General features: G+C 44.7%; 1 protein-coding gene across 1 annotated transcript in view; it reads right to left on the bottom strand.

Annotated features, from left to right (window-relative positions):
* Positions 1–8118: 8118 nt before the first annotated feature.
* The window catches only part of LOC123040540 (galactinol synthase 2-like), a 16228-nt gene continuing 6814 nt past the window's right edge, over positions 8119–17532 (bottom strand). Inside the window, exons 2-3 of the mRNA XM_044463354.1 lie at positions 8406–8867; positions 8119–8322 (exon numbers count right to left, since the gene is read on the bottom strand). Of these exons, the coding sequence (XP_044319289.1) occupies positions 8119–8322; positions 8406–8867 (666 nt within the window). The remainder of the gene's footprint in view (positions 8323–8405; positions 8868–17532) is intronic.

The raw sequence follows: 17532 nt of genomic DNA, 5'->3' as shown, positions 1-17532 counted from the left end.
TTATTGAGAAAAAACACACATTGCCGTTGTCAGTCGCAGCAAAAATTAAGGCCGTCCCATATAAAACAACTCGCCCGGTTGTAGCTCTATGTCAATGGGTTGGAGCTCCCACGAGCTGTCCATGACAATTGCGAGGAAAGACGACAGAATAAAACGCAAGTGGAAAACTAGTAGACAAGGCTGGGATAGAGGTAAGTGGGGGAAGAAAAGCGATCGGGCAGCTCAAAATAAATAAAAAAGCGGTCGGGGCCCATCAGCATGTGCGTCGTGGGTGCAACAGGAGCCTGTGGATCGTACGTTGCGCACACCACCGGCGCGACGCTCGGTCGGTCAGCCGGCAGCAAACATTTACCGTGCATGCAACTTTAGCCGGTTACGTAATTGCTCCATCGCCCAGCTAGTGAGTGAGATCTGCATCTCCAGCCGCGCCCAGGAAGGCCTCCCCAGGTGATTTATTTGCGCCGGCGCCGAAAAAACGGTTCAGTCGCGCCTTCAGGACGCCGAATTTCGCCGGCTCGGGCCGTTTTTGCACCCGGCGCTCGCAGGTCGAACCCGGCGCACTGGGGACGCTCGGGGGCGCAAGCGAAAAAGTGTTCCTGGGGCCACATTGACAGGCGAAAAGTCAATCCACCCGACCAGATTCGCCCTCCTGCCCCCGCGCTCGGCCGCCACCCTGTCGATCCCGTCGCCGACCACCGCGCCGCAGCTAGGTAGACCGTCTCCAGCCTAGAAAAAGAAGGAGCGTCGCCGAGGCAGCATCTTCGCCGCCGCCCCGGCACCTTTTCCGGTGCTCCGGCCGCGCAGGGCCTGTACGCCGGCGGGCTTGCGCCCACCTCGCCCACAAGGTGTTCGGTGAATTGCCCAACCCGGCGATGGACTCCGAAGATGAGGAGGCGCTCGCGGCGTTGATGGATGAGGAAGCCGAAGTCGACGTCCAGGAGCAGGAGCATCTCATGGTGCTCGCCGCCCTCGCCGGCCTGCTCGCGAGCAGTGAGAAGCCGCGGCGAGGTGGCTCGGCGCTTGGGCGGGTGAAAGCAAAGAACCGGCATCGTCTGGAAGGCTACTGCATGCTCTACTCGGACTACTTCGCCGGCGCTCCATTGCACGATGAGAAAACATTTCGGCGCCGTTATCGGATGAGCCGAAAGCTTTTTCTCCGGATTGTGAGTTCCATCCGGGAGTTTGACAGCTACTTCAAGTGCAAGAAGGATTGCACCGGCACACTTGGATTCACCTCGATCCAGAAGTGTACGACAGCTAAGAGGATGCTTGCATACGGAGCTCCCGGTGATTCACTCGATGACTATGGGCGCATGGCCGAGTCCACCACCATTGAGTGTTTCTACAAGTTCTGCAGGCAGTGGTGGCAGTGTTTGGACCGCAGTACTTGCGAACACCAAATGCGGAAGACACTGCTCGGATCCTAGCACAGAATGAAGCAAGAGGATTTCCTAGCATGCTTGAAAGCATCCACTGCATGCATTGAAAATGGAAGAACTGTCCATTTACTTGGCAGGGGTTGTCAAAGGCGCCAAAGGCGGTTGCAGTGTGGTGCTTAAGGCAGTGGCCACACAGGACCTCTGAATTTGGCACTCTTTCTTTGGGATGCCAGGAACTCACAATGACATCAACGTCCTGCAGTGCTCCCCAGTCTTTGCCAAGCTTGTTGAAGGCCATTCTCCTCCGGTGAACTTCGAGGTCAATGGGCAGCAGTACAACAAGGGGTACTATCTAGCTGATGGCATCTATCCAAGATGGTCGACATTTTTGAAGACCATCTCAAACCCTGTGCCAGGAGGCAAGAACGACTGGTTTGCGGAGATTCAGGAGGCTTGCATTAAGGATGTTGAGCCGGCATTTGGTGTGCTCCAATCTCGATTTGCTGTTGTCCGGTACCCTGCTTAGACCTGGTCGAAAGATCAAATGTGGGAGATCATGACTTGATGTGTCATCTTGCACAACATGATCATTGAGAGCGAGCAGGAAGAACCAGTGTTTGACACTGAATCATATTACTTGCAGGGTCCTCTTGCTTAAGTTGATCACCAGCTACCGGCAAACTGGACTGACTACCTCAATATGCGTCAGGAGATCTGAGACCCACGGGTGCATCAAGAAATGCAACACGATCTGGTCGAGCACCTATAGAGGCTCAAGGGCGAGGCCGGGAATGAAGATGAAACTTGAGTTTTTATTTGTTAAACGATATAATTAGTAGTGAACTATTTGATTTATGTGATGAAACAAGCCGAAAACACACCGAACTATGTGATGAGCTAATTGATTCCTATTTGTTTGCGCAAAATTTAAACCGAAACCCGCCGAACCGCTCTGAATATGGGCCGATTCACGCAGTTATCGAGCCGTTTCTAGATATATTTGGGCCGAAAGCTGGGCTAAATTCGGCGCCTGGGGGCGACCTAGGGGCAACGGCTGGGTGCCGAACCGCCCCCAGCACCGATTTTATCGCCGGCGCACCCCCAGGACGCTCTTTTTTGATGGCCTAGGGGGCCGAACGGATGGAGATGATCTGAGATCAAGCTTCCTGAAAGCAGCTTGCATTTGCTCGACGGACCGCCCCCGTCCGGCGGCCAACGACCCTTGTCTGCTCATCGTCGCCGCTTGAGCCGTGGCTCGTCGGGAGCAGCGTAGTGTTGACGAACCGCATCGGACCCATCGATCGGCATGACATTTGTTCCACGCTTGTGCGTGCCGGACTTCCGATCGTGTACGTGTGCGGCGGTGTAGCGGGGTGGCCAGCAGCTTCAGCGCGGTCGCCGACCGGCGGCGACTGAAACTTGCAGTGGACCTTAAATTTTCTTGGGGGTGGGGCTGACATGCTATGCCCTGACCCCTAAGTGCATATGCTATCCTGATAGATCGAAGTATGCTTCACGACTCGGTGTGCAGTATGAACAGTAATTACTCTAATATAAACCGTGCACGACATGGAACGTGCGTAGTCATCGCCAGTTTACTACTCTACTACTACTAGTAAGTATGCACGTGCAACACACGTCTATTTGAAGTGATAAGTGTGCACGTGCAACACGCGTCTATTTGGATTAACATATTATACTAAACTTAATACAAGACAATTTTTTCGTAAATTTAAAATTTTCTTATAAAGTACACAATCTCTTATTCCCGACTTATACAAATAATTTGAAATATCGTTTCTCTTTAATCAATATCGTTTCTCCTTAATCAACATGTCTCCTGTATTGGTTTCGCAACATCACAAGAACAGGTGGGATGGAAGCCTCTACCAGATGATTATATCAAGATCAATGTTGATGCCAACTATGTAGAGAGTATTAGTGCGGCCAGTATGGGGGTGGTTGTTAGGAACTCATCTAGTGAAGTTATTATTACATCGTGGGACTTTCTGGGTCAGTGTTGCAGTGTGAACGAAGCTGAGCTACGTGCTTGTCTGGCAGACCTTTATATAGGTATTACTCTTCACCAATCCATTATTTTGGAGACTGATTGTGCTTTTGTCCGTTCTTTCCTTGCAAATAAGAATCTTGACAGGTCTCCGCTCGTTGATCTGAAGAAAGAAGCCTTGAGTATATTGACGATGCTCAAGAATTTTAAAATTGTGAAAATTAATCGGCAGGCCAATAAGGTGGCGCACGAAATTGTGAAGTTTAGCTTTATAAATAAATCTGATGGGATTCTTCTTAATAGTGTTCTGCCCTGCGTGGCGAATTTTGTAATGAATGATTGTAATAACATTATTAATTAATTAATATAGGGGGGGGGGGGTTTAAAAAAAACATGTCTCCTGTATTAAAAGACCACCCACTTTTCCCAATGTATAAAACTCAAAATTATTTAGAAGATTCATCATAATTCTTCTTATGCACACATTTATGCAAGTATAATCACACATGAAAATGTCACTTAGGACAAGCTAAGGAACCGTTTCAGTGCCAACAAACTCCAGTCAAGAATTATTATTACAATTAAGTGTCAACCACAGTAGTGGGAAGAGACCTCTATGGTTTGTTGAAGAAAGGATGCCATTGTCAGATAGAGAAGTGTAGAGATGTCTTGACTGCATAAAATCAGATGTGAAACAAGACAAAAAAAATGCTAGTTGGACCATCCGATTCTACTATTGCACCACAAGTGTTGTAATGTCTGGAAGCAAGAAAAGTGACTTATTTTATTATGAAAATAGAACATGTAAACCAAATAAAAATTACAGTGATAAATTGCATAATTATACTTGTTATTCACTGGACAAAAGCATTAATATGACAACTTGGAATAGTTACTTGAGTACTACACATTTCTTTAAGGGCTCAACATTCTAAAATTTTGACAATAGAACAAATATCCTCTCAGTTTGTAATAATAATGATACGAAGATAAATAATTTGGAAATGGTCTTCAACATGCGTAGGCTACCACTTGTAAGAATAACAGTGGCAAAAAAAGGCCAACAAATACCGGTTTAGAAAGAAAAAAACTGCAGACATGCTTCCAATTTTAGCAACTCTAGTGGATAAAACATACCTTACCTCTCAAGTCAGGAAATAGTCAAATGAAAAAAGTACTTTTTGAGATGAAGTCATAGGGATCATGATTCAAGATATTCGGAGAAACATGGTTGGTCTCTCTGTATGATGCGAACTCGTCACCTCTACCAAAGTGGTCGTGCGTAATATGTAATGTAGAGTGCAATGATGAAATAAAATAAATGATATGAGAATTTACCATGACCACAAAATATCCTACATTCGTCATCATCATAATCAACATGCATTTTTTGCTTCTCTTATATGTGGTCCAAGTTTTCTATGAGGAAAACATGTTAACTCAACTGTAGATAAGGACTGTAGATAAGGACTGTATAAAATTGCCATGTATCTGCTGGATAAACAGATACACTTATGCAAACTTCAGGTTTTTTTAGTAAAACTTATGTGAACTTTAGTTTTTTCCCACTAAAACTTATGAAAACTTCTTGGTTTTTTTGGGTGAAACGTAAGGTCTTGTTCAGCCAATTTGTCTGTGAGTTCACTGTGTAGTCGTGAGTTGGCCATGTAATAACCGGTAGTCAGTTCTTAAAAAAGCAAGGATGTCTGTTGCAGGTACGCGAAAATTAGTGAAAAAATAAAGAAAGAAAGAAGGCAATGATTGCCTGAAACCCAACTGCGTGTGCTCCAGCGCTCCTCTGTTTCTCATTACCTCATCTCTAGTTCCTGTACTTCTAGATGTGTCACCACCGGCGAGGTAGCGATGACAGTAAAAAAACAACACTCGGTACTTACCTGATTAGTGCGTGTGTGCGGCGCGTTCGTGTGAAGGCGAGCGTCTCCGTCGTTCAGGCCTGCGAGCTTCCGCGGCGACCGTGTCCTCTCACCAGCTGGGCGGCATTGTCGACGCAGGTGAGTCAGTTGTCCAGCTTTCAGGCGGCGCCTCCACGCACCGGGGCGTGGGTAGTTCCAGCGTCCGACGAAGGTAGGATGTCTTTGGACGACGTCGTCCACGCGTGAGTACTGGACAAGCGTGTCCAATGGAGCAGCACGCGCCAGAGCTAAGGGAGTCGGCGGTGGCTTCGGGCGAGTGAGATGGCGCCATGATTAGATTCACCTGCTGCGCAGTGTCCGAGACCTGGCGCCGTCCTGTGGACGAATATGGTTGGCGACTAGGCGAATCAACATGCATGACTGTGGGGGCGAATGCCCCCACTCGATTTTTTGGCCTGCTTATACCGGTCCAGGATACTCAGCGTTGCCCCCACTTGAAGGACGTCAGCGGTGGGTGGTTGTCAGTGTGGGTGTTGTGGACGGAGCTGAAGTCGACGCGGATGCCGATGGTTCCCGGAGAGCATGCCCAGGACGTGGACGAAGTCGTTGCAGTCAATAGAAGAGTGACCTGGCCTCCAGGTAGAAGACGAAGCGATGGCACGTGTGTGTGTTCAAAGGAAGCCGCAACTCCTCCTCGCCTGTCTTCCATTGTGGCTCTCGTGGGTGGTGGTCTGGTGACAGCAGGCGACTCGCGATCGCGATTCCCTGATAGAAGACAATACGATGCGTTCGCGATTAGTTTTCTAATAGTTAGATGCGTTCATGATTAGTTATCTAATAGGATGCGCCCGTGATTAGTTTTCTAATAATTAGATGCGCCCGTGATTAGTTTTCTAATAGGATGCGTTCCTGATTATGTTCATAATAATAGGATGCGTCCATGATTAGTTTTTTAATAATAGGATGCATGCGTTTGTGATTAGTTTTCTAATAATTAGATGCGCCCGTGATTAGTTTCCTAATTCACCAGGTGTGGACTTTTATATTTTTCTTCACGGTAGAGTACAGTCAGTCAATGTAAATTGCTAAGTGCACACGGAGAACATATTAGGATAAGGCTAGCCATTAGATTGAGTTTAGTGGGACTAATCATGCGATGATAATATATCCGTGTATGTTTTACGAGGTGTATTTAGAAAAGATAATGTTTGCTCTTTTGTAAGTACTCCCTCCGTAAACTAATATAAGAGCATTTAGATCACTATTTTAGTTATCTAAATGCTTTTATATTAGTTTACAGAGGAAGTAATATAGATATATTTGTCCAGAGATAGTACGTGGCTGGTTCGAAATTCTCGAAACTAGGGTACGTAGCACTGACAAAAGGGATCGTGGGTTAAATGGACCGTTTGGTGCACGTACGCTAAGGTAACGGTGGACGCAGTTACGGATAGGATGCTGCGATAAGCGGCAAAGAGACGAGGTTACTGGGCACAGCCACACTGCCACAGTCCGCCACGTATGCGGGGAAACATTCATGGCCTCTTCAGTCAGAACCGGCACGCTCACCAGCAGCTACTGTGCCTACCTAGCTTGCTTGGGCGGCCATGCGCGTCGTCCGTCCGCGGTCCGTGTGTCAGTCGGTCTGTTCATGCCGAGGCAGCGGGACGACGTACACGTACTACTGGCAGGTGGCCCGTTCCGTGCCACCAATGAAACCAGCCGGTGTGTCAAACGCTTTGAACTAATAGCATGCAATAACTGTAGTCGGTGTCACCGTCTTATTCCGGATAAGGTGCTGGTCGGCGATATACCTGCCCCATGTGGGCGATCACGACGTGGACGACTCGGCGGACGTTGGCCAGCACCGGCCGGACCGACGTGCAGTGGCGGAGCTAGGTAGGAACCTTTGGGAAGGGGGGGCTAACCATAAATATGGATGTTTAGCAGGCCAAAAGACACTATTTTTCCTCATCTTTCTCTCCCCCAAAAGAATTTCTTTCACGCATTTGACCAAGGCTGGGGGGCCAAGGCCCCTGCAGCCTTCAACGTAGCTCCGCCACTGCCGACGTGGACGCGCCACCGGTACGATTTTGACACGCTGGTCGTGATGCCGAAACTGATGCCGAAACGTTCGTCGCACCGGCCATCCAGAACAGGGAAGCACCGTCCGGGGCCGAGCTGTTACTGTCGTGGACAAAGGCGCAAGGCACAGCCGCCGCGTCCTCACAGGCTACGAATAGTCTGTCCCGACACGATGAGGACACGCGCGCGGATCAAAAGACAGATCCATTTTGGATGAGCGGCCACGGATTTGGCTCTGGCTACCACTAATTCTAATCTTTGCAAATGCTACTCCCTTTGTATCAAATATAAGACCTTTTTTATACCCCTCTGTCTCAAAATAAGTGTCTTAATTTTATATTAACTTTAATATAAAATTACATTAGAACTAAGATATTTATTTTGGGACGGAGGGACTACTCTTTTTTGCTAATCTTGTGCGTCGTAACCCGCAAAAACTCATACGGCGCGGTCTCACGCAGAGACGACAGAGCCTTGTGGCATTCATAAGAACATGCACAATAATTTGCAGTAGCTTTGATTTAAGCACGCAAAATACACGTACGTAACCTGTAGATCTATACATGGTGTACACGCCTCTATTTTTCGTGCAAACTGAAACAAGAAACGCGGACTAGATTGATCTACAATACCAAAAAAACGTGTAGATCGACCCTGATCCATACTTCGACACTGTAGTGAAGTTCATTACCGAAAATCCCCTAACTGATACTAGCACTTAATTAATCATTCTGCGACGACCCAGCCGGGTTAACGCCGGCATGCAGTGAGCCTACGCGGCCGAGAGTGCCGGAAAGTACTTCACGGCGCCGGCCTCAACAAGAGCTCCACGTAGCAGCTGGTTGGTGGTCTCGTCGCTGGCCTTGTAGTCGAGGCCCTCGTCGTTGTAGATGTCCCACCATTTCTTCACGAGCATCTTGATGTCCTCTCTGTCCATGTTGGCCTCCTCGCCGGTGAACCTCCACGGCTTCGAACCCTGCATAGTGCGTGGCATGGAAAAATCAATTATAAATTCATAATTAAGAATCAACTGTGAGAAAATCGATGACAAAGACGTACCGCTGCGCAGTAGTGCACGGCCTTGACCTTCTCGAGCTCGACGTTCTCAGGGTGCCTCCAGAGCATGGCCAGCACCAGGTTGTACACGGGCGGGATGGGCTTGTACACGTCCCTGAAGAACATGTTGAGAAAGTCCTGCTCGGCGAAGGGGGTCGGGTCGGTGACGACGAGCTTGTCGAGGAGGGCCCTGGCGGTGGCGAGGCTGGGCTCGTGTACGAACATGCCGGCGTTGAAGTAGAGCGGCGGCAGGGGCACGCCGAGCTCGCGCTCAGGCCACGCCACCCGGTCCGGGCACTGCTGGCAGTAGCCGATCTTGTACTGCGGGGTGTGGCTCCACGTCTTCTCGCAGAAGCAGTCCATTACGGCGTAGAAGCTGCCGTTGTCGAGGTCGAACAGGAGGTCGATGTTGTCGAACACCTGGATGTCCGCGTCCAGGTACACCATCCTCTCGTACTCCACGAACTACCCAAGTCCATCATCGTACTCAGCATCAAACCAAAGATGAAACTGAAGAAAAGATGGATCCAGATACCAAGTAGCACTAGTAGAAAAAGGGTCAAACGTGAAGTACATTAGTGTCGGTTTGTATTTGAGCCGGCACAAATGTATACATTAGTGCCGGTTTCAACGGCTAGCCGGGCCGCTCTCATTAGTACCGGTTCGTGGCTAACCTTTAGCACCGGTTCGTGCCACTAACCGGTACTAATGAGAGTGGTGGCAGGATGTTGTCAGTCTGGGCCCCCTCCAGCACCTTTAGTACCGGTTCTTGGCACGAACCGGTACTAAAGGTCGTCCTACATAAACCCTTCGTCCACCCGAGCTCGCTCTGTTCTTCCCCTTTCCCCTCTCCTCTTTGTTCTTCCCCTCTTCCTCTCGAGCTCATCACACATTTTGTCCAAAATTTGTCAAGATTTGAAGGCTCCCATCCATTCAAATGATCACAAAGGTTAGCAACTTTGTCCTTTCATCTCTCATTGCTAGATTAGCTCTTGCAATGCTTTATATAGTTATTAATTTGTGAGTTTAGTAATTTGGGAGGAAATATATATATGTGCTAGTATTTGATTTATATGCAATTTGAGGTTAAAATAACACTTAGTTCGCATATGTAGGTGTGGTTTACTTAGTGCCTTCTAAATCTCCGTCGTAACCACCGTCGATCGCCCGCACCGTCCCGTCGCCGGCACCACCTTGTGGTGAGCCTCTTGTTCATGAAATTTTATATAAAAATTGATGTTTGTGTGATTTGGATATATAGTTACTCGTATAATAATTATCTTACCCGTACGTTATTTGTTATACATAGTGCCATGGTTTTGATATCCGTCCCCGTCGGCCCTCATCCTTGTTATGATTCGAATGTGGTATATTCTCTTTTAAAACTATTTGTTGCATTTCGTGTTTATGACAAATTATGCCCATCAAGTTGACATAGATATTTTTATCTAGGAGGTATGTGAATCAGAAATTCCAACCGACCCTATTGTCGAGAGGTTAAATCTTCTATTATATAATTAAAACAAGAGTAAAATAAGGCACCACATTCATCCACACAGATTAAATTATCTCAACCATAAAATAATAGATATAAGCTGAGATTTAATGATATAACGTTACATACGAATATTATGTATAAACGCAACCATAAAATAATAGATATAAGCTGAGATTTAATATAATAGATATAAGCTGAGATTTAATGATATAACGTTACATACGAATATTATGTATAAACGCATACTGGCCTGTCACGATAACGGACATGTATCTTCCAAGGAAAAGTGCATGACGTACCTGGAAAAGACAGGTACAAATTTACGTAACCCTAACACATGTATAACCTGGTGATGTGTAACATGGTGAAAAGAAAAGGCCACGTACATGGGGCACAAAGGCATAGGCGAAGAGTTCCTTTTTCAGAAAAAGAGGAGCCGAACAGTTTTTTAGTCAATAGCCCAAGTGCCAAACGGATTCAACATGCTTTGGTATATTCTCTTGGTAAAAACACACGTGTAAACAATGGACTCTAGAAATAAAAAAATCTCTAAAGAATATATATAATAGAATTTAAAACAATGGTCCTGATTAAAAGTTCTTAACGTAACCAAATATATGTTGTTTTGTCACGTATATACACATAGGCTCACATATACCATATAAAAAACATACGGTCACACGTCCGCTAAAAAGAACAGGGTCACACGGACACATATGATGCAATGAACATACGTACTAGAGATCGATGGACCCATGCAAGAATTATCATGAGCCACTTTAAAATAAAGTTGTAATGAGCTAACGTACAGGAGATGGAGACTTGCAAAACTACAAGCCGACCAAGCCAACGCAATCCGATTTGAAAGAAAAAAAGGTAAAACCAGAAGAGGAATTAACAAAGACAAGCTCTTTTTTTTTGAGAGAGAAACAAAGATAAGCTAGACCAGGAACGTACACGCCAGTTAAAAAATAAGAACGTACACACCGGCCATCCAGGTGGCAGTAGGAAAGCAATACTTAGCCTCTTGGGAGACCATCGACCAACACATTATGTTGTACGCGGATGCAAATTCTTAGCAAAAATAGCATTGCGGATGTTACCAACTCAATTAAAATTCTGCGTACAATGATAGTGTTGCTGATGTGAGCAGAAATATCTGATTTAAAAAATACATAACCCGGTTCCCTTCTTTATGGTGATCATATTTTGGTGTCAAATTAACTACTAAATCATAAGAGCTTTGATTGAGAAGGATGATTGTAGTCTAACTTCTCTACCATTTACTGTTCAGATATATTTATAAAATTTGATCATTTAGCTGTCAGGAAACTTCTCTTCAACAATATAACTATATTCTCATGGAAGCATATTCACATGAAAAATGTTCCTCGAGATTATGCGCTTGGGATCATCTTAAAATATAAGTCAACATGTATAAAGTATGTTAGAAGCTAATGGGCAAATGAGATGGTTACCTTCAGATTGAATCGAATAATATATGAAAGTTAGCTACGTGTTTTTGGATGAAATCAATGCATAATCCATAAATAACAACATTTGAGGAACCAATTTATATGAAAAATATTAGTTGAATTATAGAATACAACTCAATTATACTGATAGAATTCAAAACATAAAGTATCAACAAATTCATTTTGTATGAACCTGATATGAAACCCCTAAAATCGTAATATACAACATCTTATTAAGTAAATAAATGCTTCAAATATTTTAATATATAGACAGTCAAAAAATGATTTCATTTGCAAGTTGATAATTTGCGTTTGTACAAAGTTCAACTAGGATTAATAAATAAATAAATTCTAGAAAATATAAACTGACACTAAAATTTAAATCTCAATAAAGGTAAAACAAATTTAATGGTATTAATTCCATGCCATACAGTATGTAGCGGAATAGTTGGTAAACATTAGTATATTATACCTAGAATGAATGGACATGCATTTGTTTCGAAGTATATGAAAAGGGTTAAAAAATGACATAATGTAGACGAACACAATCGGTCATAAATTAATTGTCACCAACGGACATCATGGTCATAAAAATATTGAAGTGGTCGATTGGAGATGGAAATTTATCTATGAGCAGGTGCTCTTGACATCGTGTAAGACAACATATGTTTCACTCATCAGATTTTATGAGAAAAGTAACACAATGTCGTGATAGTAGGAGTAAATGTTGTAATCTCCAACCGCAAATGGGTAATAAGTTATTTTAGTTGTGTGGAAAAATATAAGTAGATACAAACAACACGAGCGCATGAAAGCAAACACAAGTGATGATGCGAGTGCCGAAGTGATATAATTTCGGCATTTTTGTATGAGTACACACTACATTGAACTAGGTTGGCAGCGATAGAGGAAACTATATTGTAAGATGTGGATGCATTTAGATGCCTCTTAATGCATGTGGTTCCACAAATCATGATGAAAAAACATTGTTTATGTATGAGCCATACATGTTTAAGTTTAATACTTCATGATTTAGAATTCATTAAGGGTTTAAGGAAGCATCGTACTGAAGTGTGCCTTAATATGTGTTTCTAATTACTTAGCAACATAAAAGTGCCAACTAAGGAGACTGTGTATAGTCATAGTTCCTAACTATGGATGTTAATCTACAAACAAATACGTGATTAGTCAAGCAAAAATAGTGGATTTTCTTTGTTACGGTGTTTCTTTTTTAATACATCAATGTATTGTGGCTACAGACATGTAGTTCAAAATAAGAAAAATACATGCATAACATAACAACATATAGAAAATCTAGCTGCGCAATTGCGCGGGTCACCTCGCTAGTTTAGTTGAAAAAGAAAACGAGTACTTGAAAGAAAAATTGAAAAGAATTGAGGGGGAGAAGATGGAATTGGAGTTGCATGTTGCCGATGTCGTCGATGATCACAAGATCAAGATGGAGAAAATGCGCTTGAAGATTAGAAAGATTAGAAAATATGCCATCGATAGTGAGGCTTGGTATCATTATGCTGTTGGATCAATTGTTACCTTAGTTGCGATCTTGATCGCATTTGTTGTTGCATTTAAATGCTTTAGCTAGAGAGTTATTTATTTGTATTTAAGTGTTGTATGAACTTTATGTATGAACTTGTATTAATTTGGTCTATTCGGTGTTGTGTAATGAAGATGAGCTGGCAATGGATGTACGATGACCGATGCTTTCCCCAGTTCGTTGAGGGCGTGCATACTTTTCTGCTTGCGGCTGAGGCAAACAAGCGGGCGGATGGTTTTATGCCTTGTCCATGTGCTGGCTGTAAGAATGGTCGCAATTACTCTACGTCAAGAACCATTCACGTCCACCTGTTTGAGTCCGGTTTCATGCCCCACTATAATGTTTGGACCAAGCATGGAGAAAGAGGGGTTATGATGGAAGACAATAAAGAAGAAGAGGATGACGCCAGCTATCCTGGCCATGGGTTCCCTGAATACGATGATACAATAATGAGGGAAGAAGCTGAGCTGGTAATGCGGGAAGAAGCTGAGCCGGCAATGCGGGAAGAAGCTGAAGAAGAGGCATCAGATGAGCCCGTTGATGATCTAGGTCGGGCCATTACCGATGCAAAGAGAAACTGCCCAAGTGATTTGGAGAAGAAGAAGTTGCAGCACATGTTAGAGGATCACAAAAAATTGTTGTACCCGAATTGCGTAGGTGACAAGAAAAAGCTGGGCACCACACTGGAATTGCTGCAATGGAAGGCAGAGAATGGTGTATCTGACAAGGGATTTGGAAAGTTGCTGGTAATGATAAAGGATATGCTTCCAAAGGACAACAAATTGCCCGAGAGTACGTACGAAGCAAAGAAGGCTGTCTGCCCTCTAGGATTAGAGGTGCAGAAGATACATGCATGCCCTAATGATTGCATCCTCTACCGCGGTGAGTACGAGGATTTGAACGCTTGCCCGGTATGTGGTGCATTGCGCTATAAGATCAGCCGCGATGAGCATGGTGATGTCGAGGGCGAGCGCCCCAGGAAGAAGATTCCTGCCAAGGTGATGTGGTATTCTCCTATAATACCACGGTTGAAACGTTTGTTCCAAAACAAAGAGCATGCCAAGGCGATGCGATGGCACAGAGAAGACCATAAGAAAGACGGAAAGTTGAGAGTACCCGCTGACGGGTCGTAGTGGAGAAAAATTGAAAGAAAGTACGGGAAGGAGTTTGCAGATGACGCAAGGAGCGTATGGTATGGTCTAAGCGCAGATGGCATTAATCCTTTTGGGGAGCAGAGCAGCAACCATAGCACCTGGCCTGTGACTCTATGTTTGTATAACCTTCCTCCTTGGTTGTGCATGAAGCGGAAGTTCATTATGATGCCAGTGCTCATCCAAGGCCCTAAACAACCTGGCAACGACATTGATGTGTACCTAAGGCCATTAGTTGAAGAACTCTTACAACTATGGAATGGAACAAGTGTACATGCATGGGATGAGCACAAACAGGAAGAATTTGACCTAAAGGCATTGCTGTTCGTGACCATCAATGATTGGCCTGCTCTCAGTAACCTTTTAGGACAGACAAACAAGGGATACCACGGATGCACGGACTGTTTGGATGATACCGACAGTATATATTTGAATAGTTGTAAGAAGAATGTGTACCTGGGACATCGTCGATTTTTTCCGAGCAGGCATCCCGTAAGAAAGAAAGGCAAGCATTTCAAAGGTGAGGCGGATCACCGGACGAAGCCTCGCCACCGTACTGGTGCTGATGTACATGATATGGTCAAGGATTTGAAGGTGATATTTGGAAAGGGTCCTGGCGGACAACCTGTTCCAAAGGACGCTGACGGACGCGCACCCATGTGGAAGAAGAAATCTATATTTCGGGACCTGCTATATTGGAAAGACCTAGAGGTCCGCTCCGCAATCGACGTGATGCACGTGCCGAAGAATCTTTGCGTGACCCTGCTTGGCTTCTTGGGCGTGTATGGGAAGACAAAAGATACACCCGAGGCACGGGAGGACCAGCAACGTATGCACGGAGAATACGGCATACATCAGGGTCATGCAAGCTACGCTCTTACCAAAGAAGAGAAGGAAATCTTCTTTGAATGCCTGCTCAGTATTAAGGTACCGTCTGGCTTCTCGTCGAATATAAAGGGAATAATAAACATGGCAGAGAAAAGGTTCCAGAACCTAAAGTCTCATGACTGCCACGTGATTATGACGCAACTGCTTCCGGTTGCATTGAGGGGGCTTCTACCGGAAAACGTTCGATTAGCCATTGTGAAGCTATGTGCATTTCTCAATGCAATCTCTCAGAAGGTAATCGATCCAGAAATCATACCAAGGTTACAGAATGATTTGGTGCAATGTCTTGTCAGTTTCGAGTTGGTGTTCCCACCATCCTTCTTCAACATCATGACACACGTCCTAGTTCACCTGTGCGAAGAGATTAACGTTTTGGGTCCTGTATTTCTACACAATATGTTCCCCTTTGAGAGGTTCATGGGAGTCTTAAAGAAATATGTTCATAACCGTGCTAGGCCAGAAGGAAGCATCTCCAAGGGCCATCAAAATGAGGAGGTCATTGAGTTTTGTATTGACTTTATTCCTGACCTTAAGCCGATTGGTGTTCCTGAATCGCCGCATAAGGGCAGACTGGATGGAAAAGGCACGCTAGGAGGGGAATAAATAATATGTATGGACGAACATTCTCTCACTGAAGAACACTACACAGTTTTACAGAATTTCGCCTTGGTGGCTCCGTATATGGATGAACACAAGAATTTGCTACGCTCCAAACACCCGGAGCGGTCTGATGATTGGATTACACGTGAACAAACCAGAAGTTTCGCCAGCTGGTTGCAAACACGTACCATGCATGACACCTCTATTGAAGATGACCTGTACTTGCTGTCCCAATTACCATCTTCGAATATAATGACTTTCAAAGGGTACGAGATAAATGGTAATACATTTTACACGATCGCCCAAGATAAGAAGAGCACCAACCAAAACAGTGGTGTCCGCTTTGATGCGGAAACCAAGACGGGAAAGGAAACATATTATGGTTATATACAGGACATATGGGAATTTGACTATCGACGTGGTTTAAAGGTCCCTTTGTTTTGGTGCAAATGGGTCAATATGACACGAGGCGGGGTAACAAAAGACCCGCAGTATGGAATGACAACAGTGGATCTCAACAATCTTGCGTATGCAGACGAACCATTCGTCCTAGCCAATGATGTGGCACAGGTTTTCTATGTGAAGCACATGTCTACCAAGCCAAGAAAAAGAAAAGATAAGAAAGCGAATGCATCGTACGATGAGCCAAAGCGGCACATAGTTCTTTCTGGGAAGAGAAACATCGTGGGAGTGGATGACAAGACAGACAAGTCAGAAGATTATGAAAAGTTTGATGAAATTGCTCCATTCACAGTGAATATTGACCCGAGCATCCCGTTAAATGATGAAGATTTTCCATGGTTACGGCGCAAAGGGACACACGCGAAGAAAAAGTTTCACACCCAAAGATCTGGGATGTGATCGGCTTCACTAGCTATCATCACTTTCTTCTGTGTTTCGCACCAAGAGGGGAATCTCTGTAATAGTTAGGGTAGTTATGTGTTTTGGCATTTGAAACGCGAAGAAATTTTATGTGCAAACAAATTCACACTAATTTCAAATAATTCAAAATTTAAACTATTCAAATTTGAAAACTACGGGCACTAACAGAAAAAATAGCAGAAAAGAAAGAAAAACTATAGCTGAAAAGAAAAAAACTATATAAAAAAACTACTCAAAAATAAATAGAAGAAAATAAATATAGCAGAAAAGAAAAAACTACTCAGAAATAAATAGAAGAAAAAATAAAGCAGAAAAGAAAAAAAAATTATATTTGCTATTTTTCAATCGTTTACAAAATGACCGTGAAATTGAAAATCACTACATAATAAACTCTGAAAATGTTGAATTTTGGCAAACTAGATGAAAAACTACTCACAAATAAATAGGAGAAAATAAATATAACAGAAAAGAAAAAACTATACAAAAAACTACGCAAAAATAAATAGAAGAAAATAAAGAAGAAAAGAAAAAAACTATTAAAAAAATTGGGGCGCTGCCCTGTGGGCCTGATAGGCCACAGGTGTGTAATTACAGGCCTTAAAGGCCCAGCAGACTCACAGGGCAGCGCGCGGAGTTTAGGCCCACAAGCCTGCTAGCTATATTGAGGAGTTCGAAGTGGTAGCCGTGGCTGGGTTTATAAACCAGTGCGACTGCCCTTCGCCCGGCGAGGTGGGACTAAACTTTGGGGTGGCAGCGTGACCCCTTTAGTACCGGGTCGTGGCACAAACCGGTACTAAAGGGGGGGTCCTTTAGTACCAGTTTGTGCCACCACCCGGTACTAAAGGGGGTCGCTTCCCGCCGCTTGGTCTGGCCAAAACAGGCCTTTAGTACCGGTTGGTGGCTCCAACCGGTACTAAAGGTGCCTTATATATATACTCGACTTACGAAATTTTCATTCTTCCTCTGTTTCCGTTGTCTCCGTCGCCGTCGCCGCCCCCGTCCCCGTCGCCGCCCTCGTCTCTGTTGCCGCCCCCGTCCCCGTCGCCGCCCCGGGCCCGCCCCCGTCCCCGTCGCCGCCCCC

Source organism: Triticum aestivum, chromosome 2B (assembly GCF_018294505.1).
Source record: "Triticum aestivum cultivar Chinese Spring chromosome 2B, IWGSC CS RefSeq v2.1, whole genome shotgun sequence".
NCBI classification, from domain to species: Eukaryota; Viridiplantae; Streptophyta; class Magnoliopsida; order Poales; family Poaceae; genus Triticum; species Triticum aestivum.
The sequence above is the reverse complement of the archived record's forward strand: the minus strand, read 5'-3'. Positions and strand labels throughout refer to the sequence as shown.